Source organism: Melanaphis sacchari, unplaced genomic scaffold (assembly GCF_002803265.2).
Source record: "Melanaphis sacchari strain LSU unplaced genomic scaffold, SCAv2.0 Contig80_pilon_pilon, whole genome shotgun sequence".
NCBI classification, from domain to species: domain Eukaryota; kingdom Metazoa; phylum Arthropoda; class Insecta; order Hemiptera; family Aphididae; genus Melanaphis; species Melanaphis sacchari.
In genome coordinates this window covers 470,529-490,085 of record NW_020271570.1, presented here as the reverse complement: position 1 = coordinate 490,085, position 19,557 = coordinate 470,529, and the positions used below count along the sequence as shown (strand labels likewise).

Here is a 19,557-nt window from a genome sequence, read left to right as displayed (position 1 = left end):
TCCCGATATTGATTACATATTTTTCTATTCCATAACATTAATGTTATTGATAACATTTTTTGTACCGTACTACCGTCTGATTTTTGATAGTAAGTAATAATAAGTTAAAAATTAAATAATAATAATTAAATATTTTGAAGTATAACATAATATAAATGACTGTTACAGTTTTATTGTATTCTATTATCTATAGTCGACTATAGAGTTTGGCAGTCACCAAGCTTTCCGACTTCAGATAAATTACTAACTTTCTACTGCCAATAATAATTACTGTCGTATAAGTTATTTCACTCACAAATTCCGGTGATCAGTGATTATTTCTCAACATTTCAAGTACAAACGTGTTTTGGTGCTCAAGTCGTAAGTTATATTATTCTGCTCTAACATTATTTTGTATTATTTCTGTTTTCGAACTGTTCAGTTTTGATAGTTATCTTTTTTTACCTATTTATTCAATTATAAATTATTCGGTATACAGTTTTTTTTCTAATGCACTCAGTACCATATTCGAATTTTATCTTTGAAGAACATAAAATATACGATTATAGTCTATATATTAATCTAATTTTTCTGTTGTTATTATTAAAGCATGATAGATAAATATACTTAAATTATAAAAAAAAAATGTTAAGACAGCCATTTCTTCCAAAATATGAAATCTTATGCCTATAGAAATTGTATAATTAAACATTATTTATTTTTATTTTTTTTAAAGAAAAATTTATACGTAGTCTTCTCAAAAAAAATATGGTTTTAATAGTATTATTCTTACAAACAGTTAACAATCATTTAACCAGTTATCTGTGTCAATGTTTATATTATAATTAACTAATTTGATTAAGGAGTTACAATTACTATTAAGTATTATAGAGCTTATTATTTATTGTGAATTAATATGTTTTTTATTTTTAGGTAAATAATAATGGAAACATTAATTTTGGAAGATTTAAGAAATTTAGGAAAATCCATTTCTGCTAAAGAATTTAAAAAATTAATTACTGGTGGACCAAAATCTATTAAGTATACTCAGTTAGTTGAGTGGATAACCAAGGAAATTCAGATACTATTAGGACTAGAAGAACATGTAAATTCTATAAGCACTGAAGCAGATTCTAGTTCATTTTTATTGGAAGTTAGTAGTTTCTTAAAAGAATCTGGTTGTTCTTATAACAATCTTGTTGCAGGTAACTTTGAAGATCGTTTAAATTCAGATGAAAACAAATTACTTTTATTAGATTATTTAATTGGTGAATTAAGAGCATCTCGAATATTAAATGCTAGCACCACTAATACCAAACGTAATATGCAAGTAACATTAATTGAAAGCAATACATCTAAATATGTTAAAGAGATCTTAATGACTTTAAAATTACCTAAGCCACCTCAAGATATTAGCACTACTTCTTTATTCGAAAAAGTTAATAAAAAATTGCAAGAACTTCTAATATCTGTTCCACCTGCATTAATTGGAAAGTCATTAGTTTCTAATTCATATAGTAGTGAACAATGGAAATACATTAATAATAGTATAGAACTTCTTAATGAAGAATTTAACGTACGAAGTAAAATGTCATTAACAAGACTTGACGTAACAGTACAATCATTTAAATGGCCCGACAGACTAAAAAATAAGAAACAAAAATTGGATGAAATTTACCAAACTAAATTAAATATAATTAACAAATTACCTAATTTTTGTATATCTGATTTTCTATCGGCTAGAAATGATTTGGCAATTGTTGAAAAAACTTCTAGTACATTAGTTGTTCAAAATACAAATTCATCAGTTAACAAAGTTATGATTGGTCAGGTGCCTGATAGAGGTGGAAGACCAAACGAGCAACAAGCACCGCCTCCTGAAATGCCTAGTTGGCAGCAAAGAACACAATCACAAGGTGGTAGAGGTAGTCAATCAAATAGAGGTGTACAGTTCAACAATAGAGGAGGTCGAGGTGGAAGTTCACAAACTAGAGATAATCAACCATATAGAAACTCAAACACCGGTGGTTTTCAAGGCGGATCTAATGTTTACCAGATGACTGATGGATTTCAATCAATCAGTGTTGGTAATGAAAGCAGAAATTTTCATCAAAACAATAGACGAGGACGAGTGCAAGGTGGCTGGAACAATAATCAGTCCAGGGATTACCATAGCGGAAATTTTCATGAAGGGCAAAATAGGACGTATGATAATTATAGTCAAGGAACCCATCAAAATATGGGATATGATAATAATAGATTTCAAGGTACTTCAAATGAAAGACAGTGGAGTCAAGAACCTCATTATGGAAATAGTCAAGATCAGTATGATGGCAATAATAGACAATATAATGACACAAATAAACGTGGTTATTCCAAACGAGGTAGAGGTCATAATGGACAAACATATTACAATCAACAAAGAAATTATTAAACTGATTGATTAAAATTTATTACTAAGTAATTAATATGATTGTAAACTTACCCCTTTGTTTTTAATAAAATTAAACTATTAATTCTAAGTAGGTTTATGATTTTGTATATTCATACAATTAAAAAATATATTTTCTTTGATTTTTTCTTAATATATTTACTATTTAGTATAACTAATTACTACAACTTGTATAGTAAATAAATAATTGTGTATTTCTAAGGTATCAAGTATGTTTATTATAATATTTAAAAATCAAACCTCATGTTGATATTTAAAGATAAACTTAATAGTATAAAAAATAATTTTAATTCATATATGATGCATATTGTAAAATTTAAACATACTATGAATAAAAATGTATTTATCAAGAACTAAAATAGCAGCCTATACTTTTTCCTTTGATTATTTTTTTATTTTATATTGTTTAGTTAATTATTTGACAAAAAAATTAATGGAAGCTCAAGAATCTTGACATTAAGATTTATTAATTTTTATGAAATATTGTTGGTATTATATTTCTAGACTAGTGTTTCTCAGCCTTTGTACTATGTATTACAATACATAATTAAAACATTTCGTACTTTTATGACACACATTAAAAATATAAGAATAATGAGTGATATTTTATTTGAATTGGTAATATAAAATGTGTAAAATATGTCAATAACAGATAACTTATTTTTAATCAACAAAGAAATTTTATCAATGACCTAATACATTTTTACAATTAATGTCAAAAATGTTTGTATATTCTGTGCCATTTAATCTACTCGTATTTTGTGATTGTGACACATATGAACTTATTCAGCAATACATTGATTGAAAAAAACTGTTCTAGACTACAATATTAAATATATAGATACAATAAATAGAAAATAATAATAATAATTTTAGCTATTATGGATTATAAATGTAAAGAAAAAGGTTATTGAATACTGGTAATTTTTGATATCGATGTTCAAAAAGGCAACAATTGTAACAGCATTAACTTAATTATATTTTTAAAAAAAAGTAACAAGATTTTTTTAAATTTAAATTGAAAAATTAAAGAATCAATTAAAATATTTAAATAATATAAAATTTATATTCATTCTCAAATTTTAAATCTATTTTATATACTTAGTTTCATTGTTTTTTAAAACATTCACGCCCTAAATAAATAAACTTTTGGTTATTGATGTAAATTTTCGATTAAAGATAACATGAGTCCTTTGTTTAAACACAAAACAATAAAATATTAATATTTAAATAACTATGGAGTTAGATTGTCAGATAGAAGTTTTAGTCTACAACTACTATAAAAAATAGATGTACATTGTACCCATAATATAAAAAGAAAGAATAAATAAATCAACTATAAGGGGAAAATAATTACAATAAGGATTCAAAAAATAAAAAAATATGTTACATGACTTATAATAAATTTTAGCAGAAAACAAAAAATTAAATTACGAGCTTATTATTATTTATTGCATTATTATATATATATTCTATGACGTTTATTTACACTTGACCATCTTTGAATATATTTAATTTAATCATATAGGTAAGTAGTATAGTTAATAAAATAAATACTTAATCAATGATAGGTAAAAACATATTATGGTAATTAAATCACTTAGATTTCCCAAGAATTAAATTATTTGTTTTTAAATTGATTTCTTATTAATTAAATGGATTTATAACTATGCAGTTGTTTCTTCTGCTTCTATGGTACCTGGATAAAATAATGCAACAATTAGCTATTATTAAACACATTACTATAATCCTTGCCAAATTAAAAAAAAAAAAAACTAAAAATATGTCTGATATAGAATAATTTTTGATATCAGCAGAAGAAGTACATTCTTCTGTAAAAAATAGTAATAATACTATAATATATAATGCTTCAAAAGCCTTATTAAAATGAATTTATAATAATTTACCAGCTACATTGCTTGAAGCTTCAATTTCAAAAATATCTGATTCTTGCATGATATCTCCATCAACAACAACTACAACTAATTCATATAATTTTCCTGGTCTCAAACCTTTTACATCTATAAAATTCTTATCAAATTCATGTTTAGTTTCTTCGTACAAATGATCAGATTTAAGCCTATAAAATAATTTATTAATTAACATTATTTTTGTACTTTTTATCTTTTTTCAAATTTTTTTATACTTATATACATAAATAAGTATTATGAACACCCATTATTTCGAAAAATATTAATTGTATTAACATTACTTTGGAAAATATAAGATAGGAATATCTAGTAAACGTAATTAATAATTTAAACATTTTAAACTATTCATTTTTCACTCTTTTTGTTTATATAAGAAAGATGAAATCATTATCAAACATCAATATACAATTAATTTAATAATCTAGTGCAGAGTATTTTAAATACAAATGTTTATGTATATTATACATCTAATACTAAAATAATAGTTGTTTTTTTCTAAAAATATTCATTACATCCATTAAATACTCTATAGTTCCATATAAACATTTAAAAAAAGTATTTTGTCCTAGATAATATGATATTAAAATGTTAAAATTATATAATTAATAAATTACTATTTGCTTGACTTCATTAATAAATATAAAGCAAAATAAGTAAGGTTTTAAAATTAAACATTTTTATATTTTCCAAAAAAAATGTTCCTGAATTCCTTATTTCACATTTACTACTGATAAAACTACCTTGAATATAGATGTCAGCTATAAATTTATAATTTTACTTGTATTTCACAAAGAAGTGAGATCCAGGGTTTCCATCAAGGTTTGGTGTCCACAAAATACGAACTGTATCAAACATTTTATTATATGTTTTATGGACATAATTGAACACTGGCTTATCTAGTTCAGTATCTATTGGTAAAGGAGGTTTGGTTTGCTGTTCAATAAAAAATCTATTGAGAGAAAAAAGTAATATAAGTATTTCAAATATAATATAAAATACCTACATAAATTATTTACGTACGGTTCACCAACACCAACTTTTGTAGTTGCTTTAATGTAAATTCGATAATTAGTTGATGGTTTTAATGAAGTCAATTTAGCAGTAGTCTGCTTAGGATTAGTAATAGATGGACGTTGTGCCCTTTCTCCAACCCCTTGTGGAGTCATTGATTCATAAGAAATCTCATAGCCTGTTAATACTCCATTTGTTTCATCTGGTGGTTGCCAACTTAACAAAATTGCAGAAGAACCCCATTGTTTAGCTTCTACTCCATTTACTGGCTCAGGGACTTAAACATACAATTTTGTCCTATTTAGTAATTTATATACATAATAAAATGATTTATAACTCCATCTTGATATATATATAAATATATACAAATTATTACATACATGTCAAATTATGAATCTTAAAAAAATAATACTACATAACATTAAATTAATGAATTAAATTAAATAAAGTAATAAATATTACAAAATTCATTAAGTACCTCCTTCAGGTGTATTAAAAGATATTGGTGGACTATGTTGTCCATTAAAACGACTATTGTATGCAAAAATAGATACAAAATTTTTAGCATTTGGAAAAAATTTTTTAATTTCCACTGATGTTTTGTCTAAACTAACTTCTTCTTCAATCTTATTATCTTCTCCATCTCTTTCAGCCCAAAATTGGATCTATATTATTAAACATCACATTATTTTAATGATTAACCATAAAACATCATATATTTACATAATAAAAAATATAAATACTTGAATGTAAAAGAATATAATATATATGTAGATAAATTTACTTTGTAGCCTTTAAAGTTTCCTTTTACAGATTCCGGCGACACAGGTTCCCAACTCAATATGGCACTTTTACTTCCAGTAACATTTATAACAGTTAAATTTTTTGGTATATCAATTGGAACTGTAAAATAACTTGGATAGTTACAATAGGAATAGCATCAATAAACAAATATAAGTAAATTTACCATCTTCACATGAATATCCAATGATTTCTTTTTGAAATCCATTAGATTCGCCTTTTTCATTAAATGCAACTATTTTTACTTTATAACGTTTGTATGTTGGTTGATTTGGGATAACTAATTCATTTATAGTATAATTCATTGTTTCATTTAAATTCCAAGCTTTGTTGGGCATATCTTGTTTCCAATAAATTCTATATCTTAAGCCAGGAGCGTTATGAGCAATTTTAGGCATCGGCTTAATGTTATTAAATTTTTTGTTTAAAATTACATCAAATAACTTAATTTTTTTAAATTAAATAATTACTTACTGTCCAATTAATAACTAGATTAGACGGTTTAGTACCATACACTTCAATATTTTCTGGATTTTTAAAAGGTACATCTGGCTGTGTGGTACAAGCACTTGAATGTAAAGATGGATTCGACTTACCAATTTTGTTCATTGCAATTACTCGGAATGTAAAGTTTGCCCATGGTGTCATTTGTACAATAAACTTGAGATCAGTTGCTGGTATATTATCTGATGCAACTAACCAAGTGCCAGGTTCAAAGCTGGTATTGTACTCAACAGTATAACGTAGTATAGGTGCACGATTATCTCCGTTAGGTTGCCATTGTACAACTGCATTTATTTTATTACAAGTGATTTTCAATAATGTTGGCAGATTTGGTTTGTCCTAATAAATTATGTATGAATATACATTATAATAAGCTAATCCATAATTAATGAATCTTTACTTGAACGATAAGAGTGGCATTAGCTGTTACTTGGTCCAACTCAGTTTTAGCTAAACATGTGTAAGTTCCAGAGTCCAATTCAATAGTCTTAGTTATTATCAAAGAATAGTCATTAGTTTTGACAAAACGAGGTTGGGTGTCATAATCTATGGGTTCACCATTAACTAACCAATCAATGTTAAGATGTAAAGAATGATCTGCAGTTGCTATACAATGAAATGTTGCTACTGATCCGGCAACCACCTCATTGTCTTCAGGTTCAGCGATAATTTTTGTATGTTCTACAAAAAGTTGTGGTTATTTTAACTGTATAGTAGGTAGGTACTAAAATGTATACACTTTAAATTGTGCACCTTTAACAGCAAGTGTTCCAGATGCAATTGCCGTTCCATAGTTATTAGTAGCAATGCAAGTATAAATTCCAGCATCAATAAAACTAATTTTACTGAAAACAAAAAAAATTAAAGATTAAGTATAGGTAGTATAATCTCGAATTGAAATCCTATACATTTTTTAAATAACCTTATTTGTAAATTGCCATTATCTAATGTTGTATATTGTCCACCAGTTAATTCAATACCGTTTCTTATCCACTTTACATATGGTTTAGGTACTCCATACGGTTTACATTTAATTACAGTATTACTACTACCGTCAAACGTTTTTATATTAAGTGGAAGTTCAGTGATTTCAGGAGCTAAAGCTATTATTATAATATTATATAATAGTTATTAATATCATAATACATTTATTAATTATTCGTTAAAACATACCTAATACATTAATGTAAACATCCTTGTATACATATCCAATGCTGTTAGTAGCATTACAACCATAATTTCCAGTATCATACTTGGTCAATGATGTAATTGTAATAGAATTAGAAGTGACAAAGCGTCTTGGATTTGGTGATGCTTCACTCAGTGGACGACCATTATGAATCCATTCGATTGATGGTTGTGGATTTCCACTTGCTTCACATTTAATAACAGCAGTTTCTCCTTCGCCTCCTTCCACGATTTGTGGAATAACAGTGAAAATTGGTACAGCTGTTAATTAAAACTGTATTTACTATTTAGTACGTTTGTATTTATTTATAACAATAATTAATCATATAATAGTATATTATTATAGTTGCTATAAATAGGTATATTATTATTATTATTGCAGTATCTACCCATGACATCAAGTAGAATATTATACGATTTGGATAATCCCACACCATTGCTAACTTCACACGTATAATTTCCTCCGTCTTTAAAATTTACTTTCTGTATAGTCAAACTTTTGCCATAATTTCCTAGGATAATTCGTTCATTAAATTGTATAACTTTTCCATCTTTAAGCCAAATAGTTTGGGGCAATGGACTGAAAGTTATATGTGGAAAAAAAATTACATTTATATTGACTCATTATCTAATTATAATTAATAAGAGTAGGGATTACATACGTTCCACCATAAACACAAAACAATTCAACTTTTTTATTTAACAATGCAACTTCATTCCTCCTGGATACATATTGTCGAATAGGTGGATATTTATTTTGTAAAAATGTTTCAGCATTTTTAATGACATTCACATTTACAGGATTGCTTAATTTGTATTCACTCCTAATAATAACAATTAAGTTAGACTGTTACCCTATAATATAATTTTTTTAATTATAATGTTAAAATTTTTTATACATTATCAACGACTTAGCATAGCAATAATACGTAAAGCTAGCGTCATATTGTGTTACGTTCGAAAACCAAAGATTACCCTCTGGATCTGTCGTCATTCTACTGCTGTCAGCAGTTTTTATCCCACCATCTTTTACCTGAATGTATATGAAAAATAATCATTAACCATATATTAAAATATACACTGTTGATAAATAATATTATTGTTAACATTTACCCTTATTATCCAATTTACAATTGGTTTAGGCCACCCAGTTGGAGGATGACATGTCAGTTTAAATGGCTCACCTTCTTGAGCGTCAATATAGATGTTCGGTTCATTATCGAATGAATTTAGTTCAGCTTTCACAACCATCACAGATTTAGAAGTAGCTATACCCCATACATTTTCAGCAAAACATTGATATTGTCCTAAAAAAATATAGTTTTTATTAAGTAGATATACATAAATAGTAAGCTTTTTAATATTTTAAAAATAAATATAGACCTACCGCGGTCTTCATCTCTAGGTCTAGTAACAATGAGTGAACCACTGCCAGGCTGTTGAGCTATTCTGTCATCATATGCTTGCCAATCAAAATTCTTACCATTTTTCATCCAACGATATCTTTCAAAAAATCGTTAATTTTTCAAAAATGTATTGCACACGATTTATAAATAAATTATTTATAATACTTTGGAGCAGGTTCTCCTTCTGCTTCGCAATCGATTATAAATGGTTTATCATTTTCGTATTGATCAGTAGTTACTTGAAATAGTAATTCATCAACAGATGGTTCTTTAACAATATTTGGTGGCGATTGAACTAGAATTAAATTATTTAATAATAGTATAAATTATATTTATATACCTACATCATATAATATGTCGTACCAATTAGACATTCAGATTAATTTCGTGAAATTTATAGAAATGTTATTCATTTCACAATATGGAACTTAATTTTTTACGCATCACATAATTATATATTGTGAATAACTTATTAGTTACCTATTACTAAAGAAACACGGAAACTATTAATACGAAACTTGTTCCGTAATCTATTCATGGGCGTTCTCACGGGGGGAGGGTGATATGGATTATGGAGCATAGATCCCCTCAAGATTCTTTATTTTACTAACTTTAATTTATCTAACCTAACCTCACCTTACGGCTTATTATGTAACCATTTTTTTCATCTCCTTCCATTGAAATAAAAGTAGAAACTTATTTAAAATGTTAATTAAATTCAGTTAAAATTATTTATTTAAAGTAATTATACATTTTAGTAAATTATTAAGTAAATAAATATTAATTAATAAGTTATAAATAAATGATGAAAAATTTCAGAAAAATAAAAATAAACATTATAGTATTACAATACCTTAACATATGATTTATCAATACAAATTATTAAAATTAAAAAAAATCAAACAAAATTATAGAATACATTATTTATTTGAACATACAATATTATATTATTATGATAACGACTACTTATTGAATTTAAAAACTATAAGTTGATAGGAATAATGGATAAAAATCAAGGATACGCGTCAATTTATCGTAATAGCAATTGACCGCAAACAATTGATCGCAATTACAATTTACCACACGGCAATTTTATTGATCGGAAAATAACATTTTCAGAAATAATTTTTAATTTGAATAAATTTGACATAACTCTATAGTTACATGTATGGTTAAAAATATATTTTTTTCATCTTGGATTGAAAATGTTTAAAACAATATTGTTAGGTATATAAAAATCAAACAAATTAAACTTAAAATTTTAAATTATAATATTCAATATTTTTTTATATAAATTGATAAAATTTGTACATTTAATTGAATATAAAAAAATAATAATAAATCATAAAGGCAGGTATATAATAATTAAAAACACTAAAATATATTAAGCTTGCAATTGAAAATCATAAGTAATGCCACAAAGAAAATCTTCAATATTTATACTTTTATAGTACAATTTTTTTTATTGCAGCTGCTCTATTTAGGTAATTTTTTTTTTTTGGGGGGGGGGGGGCGGATAAAACAGGGTACGAGTATAATGTTATATAATACTTGATCGATAACGACCGAATAATGTTATGAAAAAATACTATTTGCCTTAAAATAACCCTGCAATTACCTACAAGTATATAACTATGTTTGCGATCAACCATAATTTTAAATTGTAAGTTTAATTTGTTTAATTTTTATGTATCATACAAAATTTTTTTAAACATTTTTAATCTAAGATGAAAAAATATATTATTAACCATACACGTAATTAGAGTTGTGCCAAATTTATTCAAATTAAAAATTATTACTGAAAATATTATTCTTCGATCAATTGGTTTGCGATCAATTGTTTGCGGTCAATTGCTTATGATAAATTGACGGTATACCGCAAATCAGTGATTACTTTTAGATTATATATCTATATAAAAAAAAAAAAAAATAATATTTTTTATTAGTAACTTGCAAATAAGTCTCCTAATACAATAATTAGTCATTATGTCTTGTACTAATTTTAAATCAGTAAACTATTAACTAATAATGTAAACATAAAGTGTACTTACTTATAGATGTAGTAACTACTAAAAACGAAAACAGTAATGTAGTTGAACACAGCAAATATTGAGAATTTCTGTACATTTTGATTTACTTAAATTTCAAATAATGTACTAAATAAGCTAAAATTAATAAAATAAATAGTTTTGATTTTTATATTATTAATTAAATATATTAAATAATTTTTATATAAAATGTTAGTCAATAACCATTGCTGTCAAGGCCTATTTCGAATAATAAAAAAAAAAAATAGGTACTTAATCATTAATCATATTGTAATATTATAGGTACGATGATTTAAAAATTAATAATTTAAGTTATAGTTTAAATAATTTTTTAACGAAAAGGTATTTAACATTTTTATAATATTCGTTGTAGTAATAGTTATTTGTAAAAAGCATAATTAGTGCTAACAAGGACTAACAATAAACCAACAAAAAACATAAAGAAATTTAAATATAAAATTAAAAACATGAAATTATTGATTAGGCATTTGGTCAAACATAAATCAAAATATTAAATATATATATATATATGTTTGTAATGTTACGATAATGTACGTTGAGACGACGAACGATTCCCATTTCGCAGTTATTGTCCGTCACCGATAGACTTGACTGTATTATTAATATTCATACATCACACACATTCCCAGGTTGTTTTCGTTTCGTGCTACAATCTTATTAAGTATATAAATAAGGTTACCTACTACAATAATTTTACAAATTTTAATATTCTCAACAAACAAAATATTAAAAGAAATGTTGTCAAATTATTAAAGAATGACTATGTATTAGTAATATTATATAAGTAATTATTTAAAAGCAGAATATATATATATTACAATTAAAAATCCAATTAAAAATATGAACACTTAGCAAATTGATATCTATTTGCTATAAGTATAGCCATGTAAGACAATTAAAACAAACTAATGAGGAAAATATATGATGGCTATAGTCTTAACCTAACCTGCGTGAACTCATGTGAACTCTTAAACCCTTACACGAACTGTAGATTGTTGTAAATTCGACAGAAAACCGAGCAACACAACAGCTGTGTTAGCGTGCACAGCACAACTACAGTATTGTGAGAACACAAAAATTGAAAAAATCGTAAGAATAGATATTGACTTAAACTAGTGTAATTATATGCTCACATATCATTGTTTATTACATATACATAAAATTCAATTAAATAAATTAACGGTCAAGTTGTCGCACGCAGATTAAACCCTAAAAACATCCTTTTGCCGCTGATGAAAGAAAACGACTTTTATTATATGATCACAAAGGAATTGACACATGAGTTGTGACAATATCTCGCAAAGCGTGTGAACCAATTTCGTTAGCCATCGAAGGCGGGCCATGGTATAATGAAGCTCTGTGTCGTATAGAAGAAAGACTATTTCTTCGAAAAAACGCTGAGTCCTTTTTATGATGGCATCGCCTGCGACTCTGGCTGGCTCGACCAGGTCGTCTTCTCTCGGTAGTGCACAAGAACCAGACAAGCTATGCGTGCATGAGCACCAGCCAAACTATCGAGTGCATGAGCACCGATAAAAATTATGAGTGCGGGCGCACCAGACAAGCGAGCAGGAGCCTTTTTTCCAAAACCACCACACGACATACACACAAGACTCTGCGAGCGACAACTGGAATTCTTTCTTTTTCTAATTTAAATCAGTGTTGTTTTTCTTATTTAAACATAAGTTTTCCTTAAATCGTATCGTAACTTATGTCATCTTATACCTTTCTCCCAGGAACGTACTATAAGTATTCACTGCGGCGAATCAGGTAAGGTGCATGTCTAAAATACTAATTTTTAGTACAGGTTATGTTACTATATAATTTGTGTAACGGTGTATTTACTATTTGATCACATTCTTGAATCACGATCTCGAGAACCCTCCAAAAAACAGGAGGAAGGTAATAACACGAGAACAATAGAGACGATAAACTGCGGCAACCTTGCGTTAATAAGCATTTTATTTACGTTAAACGTTAAAAAATATACATAAATTTCGGTACCTAACCGCATAAAAACGAAAAATTTAATATAATTTTGCTTATTGAATATACATTTGGGATGAGGGAGGTCCTGCAGACTCAGTGGACCCTTCCACTTCGCAAGTACACCTCTGATGCCATGATGTGAAGTAGGTACAAAATTAAAGTAATAACATTTTTTTTTTTATTCTTACCGAACAATAAGGTATACTATTAATGTTTTGGTTTCTTCGACGTTTCACAAAGGCCTGGGCGCTTAAATTTGAGTTTATGTCATATTAACGAAAATTATTATTAGTCGATCATAAATATTGGCGTACGGTAATTCAACCATATAATGTACAAGAGTGCGGTTTTACTATTAAGTACACGAGATAACGGAGCGAAAGAAAATCGTGCGCACACATATCAACTGAACGACAACAAATAAGATATTACTTTAAAAATTCAGAATTTTTTCAGACTGTCATATTATAATATAATTGATAATAATATAATATAGGAAGTATATGTTTTCGTTATTTTCATAATCAGTTTTGTTTTATAAATATGCGAATTCTTTACTGTAGCGTAACAGTTTTTTGCGTACTGCAGTCTAAATTAAAGCATAATAAATAATAATTTTTTTTTTTTTTTTACTTGAATTTTGAATATAACTAATGTAATCACTTCTACTGACCAAATTTTAAAAACAACTATAAGTAGTCAGTGATGTCATTTAAGGAGGGGTCATTTTCTACAATCTTTATGCCTGAAATGACCTACTGTATTAAATTACTAATTTTAAATATATGATTGTATTTTGTCTACGTCATGTTAACTGTTAAGTGCGTAATTTATTGTTTTTGAGTGCATTAGCGTTCAAACAATTTTATAACTTATAGGTACATATTACTATAGAAATCAAAACGCTATTATAGGTAATAGAAATTTTATCAGTGATGTAGTCAGAATTTTTTATTCAATAGAGTAGGTTAACAATTTTTTAAGAAATTATTTAATCTGTAATGTTTAGTAATATAATATAATAGTTTAGTTTCAACTATTTATGTTTAAGATATATTTATCAAATAAAAGTTATAAGATAAAACAAATTAAATTTATTATTATCATAATACAATAATTAATCGCTAGGCGTTTTAGATAGACAACCCTATAGAAAAAATCATTCTTGAAACATGTCTCTATATTATGAGGCCCTGGTACCAAAAATCAATTTTAACGCTATCACACGTGAAAGGTTATGTTAACCGAGTCTGGACTTGCAAAGAAAATAAATAAAAAGTAATTTCTAAAAAATTGATTGTAAAATAAGTTTTGACTCGTCCAAGTAAGTAGCTTAAAAATTCTACTTACGCTACGTTCGCATCTAAGAGTCAGGACCCAGGTTTCTACTTACATTTTTATTGAATTACTTTTGCCACCTTACATATTTTTTAATTTAGATAATTTTTCTCTCATATTTACAACAAAACATTTTTTATTAACTAACAACATAACATACGAATATAAAGTATATTGTAAATATTGTATATTTTATTTTAATAAAAAATATTTTTAAACTATTAGTGGATATTCTCTTGTTTTTCATTTTTGAAAATACTATATCCACTGCACAGAAATAAAACCATAGAACAATCAATATTGTGTGGTAAAAGTAAATGATTATTTATGATTTCCAATATAACATAATTATAACTGATGCTATTCAATATTATCATATTATTGTTCAAGTACATACGATAATGTATGCAATAATCCTTTTCTGTCACACAACACACACCAACTTTATGCACGTCCCCTCATACGTCTATACCAGACTGGTATAACTAGTCCTGTGTCAGCGAGAGAACTCGGCAATTTATTTTGTGCATCTTCACGAGTCAACGGAGTCATCCCACCATGGTGGAACCATTCTCGATGGCAGGGTATCGCGCGCGGATAACCGATTTTCGTAGGATCGCGGTATATTCTTCCGTTGGACTGGATACAAAAATATATGTAAATACATTTTATTATTTAAAATAACGGCAACAATTGGACACTGTCCCATCGGACTGCTTTTAAAATAAGACAGAGGTCTCATTATCCCCACTAAATGAAACTATTCATCTCGGTCTGTAATGTGGAACTGGCAGCCGTCCAAAACTACTTTAAAATCTAAAGTTGGGTTGGGTTGATACATATTTCTGCCCTATCGCCTCTATTCCACCCAAAAAAACGTCCCTGCTTTAATGTAATGTATCACTGAGGAACTTAACTGGCAATTGCTTTCGCCGGCTGTATTCACTAATCATCATATTTTAATAGACAGTTCATAGTAGTAGTGAATGGCGTGGATCAACGACATAAGCTAAATATTTTAATTACGGAGTCGTGTACTCGTGTGTTCATTTTGGATCATTCATTTTTATTTTCCTGTTTTAATAGCATATTAATACTTAAAAGTAAAAATATAATACATCGTATATGTATATTGTGTAACACATTAACACTTTTGTTGCTATACTGATAGGCAAAGGTGGACATTAACTACTTAAAATGTTAAATTTTTTCACTTAACTAGTTAGTTTATTTTCTAATCAACTTATGAACTTCAAGAGTTTAATTGACAGTTGAAATGACTTAGCTTTTTGCAGTTGATATTAGACATTTTTTTAATAAAATTATAAATTATAAATTGTATTGTTTTAATGTTTTATGATCTTCAATTGCTGTATCATATAAAAAATGATATTTGTTAAATTATTAATTTGAGATGTGTATAGTTTAAATAAATAAATAATATATCATGTAACGTAAAAGGGTATTTACACTGTACAACAATCATTATGACAAAAATTAAATTGTTTTTTATGATTTAGTAAATTAGAAAAATATAGGTAGTCATTCTTTATGTGATTTACATGCTAATTAAAAAAAAATAGATTAACTTTTTTTAAACTGAGTTAAATTAGTATTTTTTTCTATATTAAATATTAACTTGTCGAGTTAAATTTATAATTTGTTAACGGTTAACTTCCAACTTATCGATCTTGTGCTCTTTTAACTTAACTTGAGTTAAATATTTTCATTAACTTGCCCATCTTTGCTGATAAGTGATAGGTTAGATCATTAGTGTTTAAACACTTTAAACTTTAAACTTTAAAATAAAAAAAAAACTTGATACACATCAGCTAACTAGAAGTACTAACTATATACCTATTAACTTCTTTGTAGCCACTAAAGTACTTAGTCTGACGAAAATTTGTTTTTATATCCTGCACAACAGCAAACTTAGCACAGTATCACAGTATTCCTTACTATCGTTATCTCATAATCATGTCAGCAGTCAGCAGTCCTGTAGAGTGTAGATAATAATTATCTATAGCGATAGCCGCAAACAGTATTACGTTGTTATCATAAGATTATTTCAATTTCAAATAGATTTTGATAAAGAATAATATAGTTTATTAGTTATTGACTGTAAATTGTAAATAATTAAATATGAATGTTAAATTACAATAATGACATTTTATTCGGTAAATTTAATACATACTTTTACATTTAACGATTAGTTTAAATCGTGCATGTCGTTTGTATTTTGCTATCTTTGTCAAGTATGAAGTTCTTTAATAGCAGATATATAATCAGATTGTATAATAGAACCTTGTGGCCAATTAAAAGTGTTCAATCAACACTTTCAAGTCATAAATTCTTAGTATGCCGTTCATATTCTTCTTTGACTACGGTGGACAATGGAATTTCTACTGAGCTATTAGGAAATTCAGGAGTACGATCATATTTAAATAAACTTATATCAGAAGATTACTCAGAAAACATGTCTAAACCTAATGTGTCTGCGTTAATATCTGCTATACGTTTATTAAAAGTCGATTTACAATCACTTAACGAATTTGATATAGGTTAGTATTACGTATATTTTTTCGTACAAAATATATTTTTTATTTAAATATTAAATATTTATGACTTATAGTATTGTATTTGTTAATCAAGAAAAAGAAAAAGACAAAGAATTCGGTGAACAATTACAAAAAGAAATAAAGTCTCACAAAGAGCAATTGACAAAACTAGAACTAGAAGTATGTGTCATAGTACTTAATCAACCTAATGCTTAAATCATAAAAAATATACAATATTTATAATCGTGCAATTTGTATTAGCTTCTTAATTCATTAGTGCCCAATGAGGAATTTGATTGTGAAGACATCATGTTAGAAATAACAGCTGGAGTTGGAGGTCAAGAAGCAATGATATTCACACAGGAACTTTTTGAAATGTACAATTCATTTGCACACTATAAAGGATGGAAAAGTGAAGTAGCTGATTATTGTCACACTGAAATGGGTAAATATTTAGATAAACTCAGAAACATATATTGAATATTATTTTACTAATGGTATATCTAATGTATCCATGTGTGATTTTATAGGAGGTATACGTCATGCATGTCTGATGCTTTCAGGCAGTGATTGTTACAGTTTGCTGCAACATGAAGGTGGTGTACATAGAGTTCAACGTGTTCCAAAAACTGAAAAATCAGGACGAATTCATACTAGTACTGTAACAGTAGCCATATTACCTCAGCCAACTGAAGTAATTAATTATTTATAATTAAAGATATCAAAGAAATATGCAAAACAAATGGGTCATTAATATATGCATCAATATACACAAATAATTGTAAAATTTGCTTCAATATGAATCATACATTTATATTATTAAAAAAAAAAAAAATGAGGTATTTTTGTTTTAATAATTTTTATTACAATTGAAGTAAAATAAAGAAATCATCATTTCAGTTTTTAGTAACAAAATTAAATACTTAAAATAAAATATATTTTAAGTTAAAAAAAAATAAAAGTAGAATCATTAAAACAATTCAACCAAAATAATAAGATAACTGTTTAAACTTTTAGTGTAAATACTAAACAACAACAAATAATTTTTATAGAACTTAAAAAAATTAATTTATAGTAATTTTGCTTATCAAATAGCAATTAATCATCAATTCACAATACACTTTTTTTTTACATTAAGTAATAAATAAAAATTCTAATTTCCAGAATCAAGAGATAAAATGATTTGATTATATACCAAAATTTTACAAAATATGCCTTAACTCTCCAAATATGAAATTAAAATTTAATCTAATAAGTTTGATTTGAAATGCAGACATTTTCAATCTTGAATATAGTGCATAAACTCAGTATGAATGTGAATGCAAATAATAATGATTCTCTATTTATAATTTAAAAATTATAAAACATCACATGATTGACTATTAAATTATTAATATTTTATTACTATATAAATTACCATTCAAAGCATTCATGTCACTAACTGTATCATAACAATTATAAATTTATAAAAAGTTAATATATTTATATATACTGAGTTGTAGAACCTATTTTTAACATATTTTTTATCTAACTATTTAATTAATTAGTATTCAAATTTATTTATTTTAATATTAATACTAAATTTCTTATTTATTTATTTATTTTTTTTTCAACTAATTTAATGTCTTTAATTTTTTATTTTAGTTAGATGTGGTGATTAATGATAGAGATTTGATTATAGAAACTAAGCGGGCATCTGGTGCAGGGGGCCAACATGTCAACAAAACTGACAGTGCTATAAGAATGCACCACAAGCCAACAGGTAAAAATAATTTCATTACAGGATTATGTTATCTTTTGTAATTTTGTCTTGTTATCAGGTGTCGTAGTTGAGTGTCAAACAGACAGATCACAAATTAAAAATAGAAAAATAGCGTTACAAAAACTAAGAGCTATAATTTATAAAAAACAACTTGAGCAACAACAATCGTTGACTAGATCTGCTAGAAAACAACAAGTAAATTCTTAAAAATAACATTATAGATTAAACAAATTGTGATAATTATTTTTTTAACTACAATTACTATTTGATATTATGTTGTAATCAGGTTGGTTCTAGTGCAAGATCAGAGAAAATTAGAACATATAATTTTAATCAAGATCGAATCACAGATCATCGTCTTTCTAAAAATTTTCATAATTTAGTCGGGTTTTTAGAAGGCAGAGAATATTTAGATAAAGTAGTCATTGAATTACGAGAAAGAGCAAATAAAATACTCTTTAATGAATTTATTGAAAGTATTTCTGAAAAAAAATAAATGTTCTTTAATTTACGTAGAGCTGAAAATTATTTAGTTAAGTTTGAAGCATAATTGTAAATAATATTTTTGG

At 26.4% G+C, this 19,557-nt stretch overlaps 3 protein-coding genes across 7 annotated transcripts; 2 read left to right on the top strand and 1 right to left on the bottom strand.

Moving 5' to 3' along the window:
- The first annotated feature begins 25 nt into the window (after window positions 1-25).
- LOC112601977 (protein FAM98A) lies at window positions 26-2,590 on the top strand. Of its 2 annotated transcripts, XM_025349884.1 has the most exons (3): window positions 26-89; window positions 169-360; window positions 913-2,590. In XM_025349884.1, exon 3 carries the CDS (start codon window positions 923-925, stop codon window positions 2,411-2,413), a length of 1,491 nt encoding a protein of 496 aa, XP_025205669.1. In that variant the 5' UTR covers window positions 26-89; window positions 169-360; window positions 913-922; the 3' UTR covers window positions 2,414-2,590. The 2 variants fall into 2 exon arrangements, with proteins under 2 accessions (XP_025205669.1, XP_025205668.1); XM_025349883.1 differs by lacking the exon at window positions 26-89 and having other exon boundaries at window positions 110-360.
- A 1,323-nt stretch (window positions 2,591-3,913) lies between these two features.
- On the bottom strand, window positions 3,914-13,717 carry LOC112602019 (neuroglian-like). 4 transcript variants are annotated; one of them, XM_025349932.1, is made up of 20 exons: window positions 13,519-13,717; window positions 11,324-11,437; window positions 9,438-9,567; window positions 9,254-9,369; window positions 8,980-9,173; window positions 8,766-8,899; window positions 8,529-8,690; window positions 8,256-8,446; window positions 7,852-8,127; window positions 7,601-7,781; window positions 7,432-7,523; window positions 7,079-7,359; window positions 6,649-7,017; window positions 6,341-6,575; window positions 6,158-6,276; window positions 5,852-6,038; window positions 5,383-5,650; window positions 5,141-5,311; window positions 4,339-4,511; window positions 3,914-4,130 (listed from the first exon to the last, which is right to left on the bottom strand). In XM_025349932.1, the coding sequence occupies exons 2-20, from the start codon at window positions 11,397-11,399 to the stop codon at window positions 4,099-4,101; spliced, it is 3,387 nt and encodes a 1,128-aa protein (XP_025205717.1). In that variant the 5' UTR covers window positions 11,400-11,437; window positions 13,519-13,717; the 3' UTR covers window positions 3,914-4,098. The 4 variants fall into 4 exon arrangements, with proteins under 4 accessions (XP_025205717.1, XP_025205718.1, XP_025205719.1 ...); XM_025349933.1 differs by lacking the exons at window positions 3,914-4,130; window positions 4,339-4,511 and having other exon boundaries at window positions 5,171-5,311; window positions 5,366-5,650; XM_025349934.1 differs by lacking the exons at window positions 3,914-4,130; window positions 4,339-4,511 and having other exon boundaries at window positions 5,171-5,295; window positions 5,366-5,650.
- A 3,078-nt stretch (window positions 13,718-16,795) lies between these two features.
- Window positions 16,796-19,505, top strand: LOC112602008 (peptide chain release factor 1-like, mitochondrial). The gene is made up of 7 exons (XM_025349918.1): window positions 16,796-17,229; window positions 17,321-17,406; window positions 17,488-17,671; window positions 17,757-17,920; window positions 18,871-18,988; window positions 19,047-19,183; window positions 19,275-19,505. Exons 1-7 carry the CDS (start codon window positions 16,926-16,928, stop codon window positions 19,482-19,484), a joined length of 1,203 nt encoding a protein of 400 aa, XP_025205703.1. The 5' UTR covers window positions 16,796-16,925; the 3' UTR covers window positions 19,485-19,505.
- The last annotated feature ends 52 nt before the right edge of the window (window positions 19,506-19,557 follow it).

Bases quoted from the DNA above. Each gene is read 5' to 3' on its own strand.
- LOC112601977 (XM_025349884.1), top strand. From the start codon at position 923: ATGGAAACATTAATTTTGGAAGATTTAAGAAATTTAGGAAAATCCATT.
- LOC112602019 (XM_025349932.1), bottom strand. From the start codon at position 11,399: ATGTACAGAAATTCTCAATATTTGCTGTGTTCAACTACATTACTGTTT. The intron at 8,447-8,528 runs GTATGTAATCCC...TATAACTTTCAG, and splicing joins TTTTGTGTTTATGGTGGAAC to TCCATTGCCCCAAACTATTT. The intron at 4,131-4,338 runs GTAAATTATTAT...TATTTTATCCAG, and splicing joins AGCTTCAAGCAATGTAGCTG to GTACCATAGAAGCAGAAGAA.
- LOC112602008 (XM_025349918.1), top strand. From the start codon at position 16,926: ATGAAGTTCTTTAATAGCAGATATATAATCAGATTGTATAATAGAACC. The intron at 17,407-17,487 runs GTATGTGTCATA...AATTTGTATTAG, and splicing joins TGACAAAACTAGAACTAGAA to CTTCTTAATTCATTAGTGCC. The intron at 18,989-19,046 runs GTAAAAATAATT...TCTTGTTATCAG, and splicing joins AATGCACCACAAGCCAACAG to GTGTCGTAGTTGAGTGTCAA.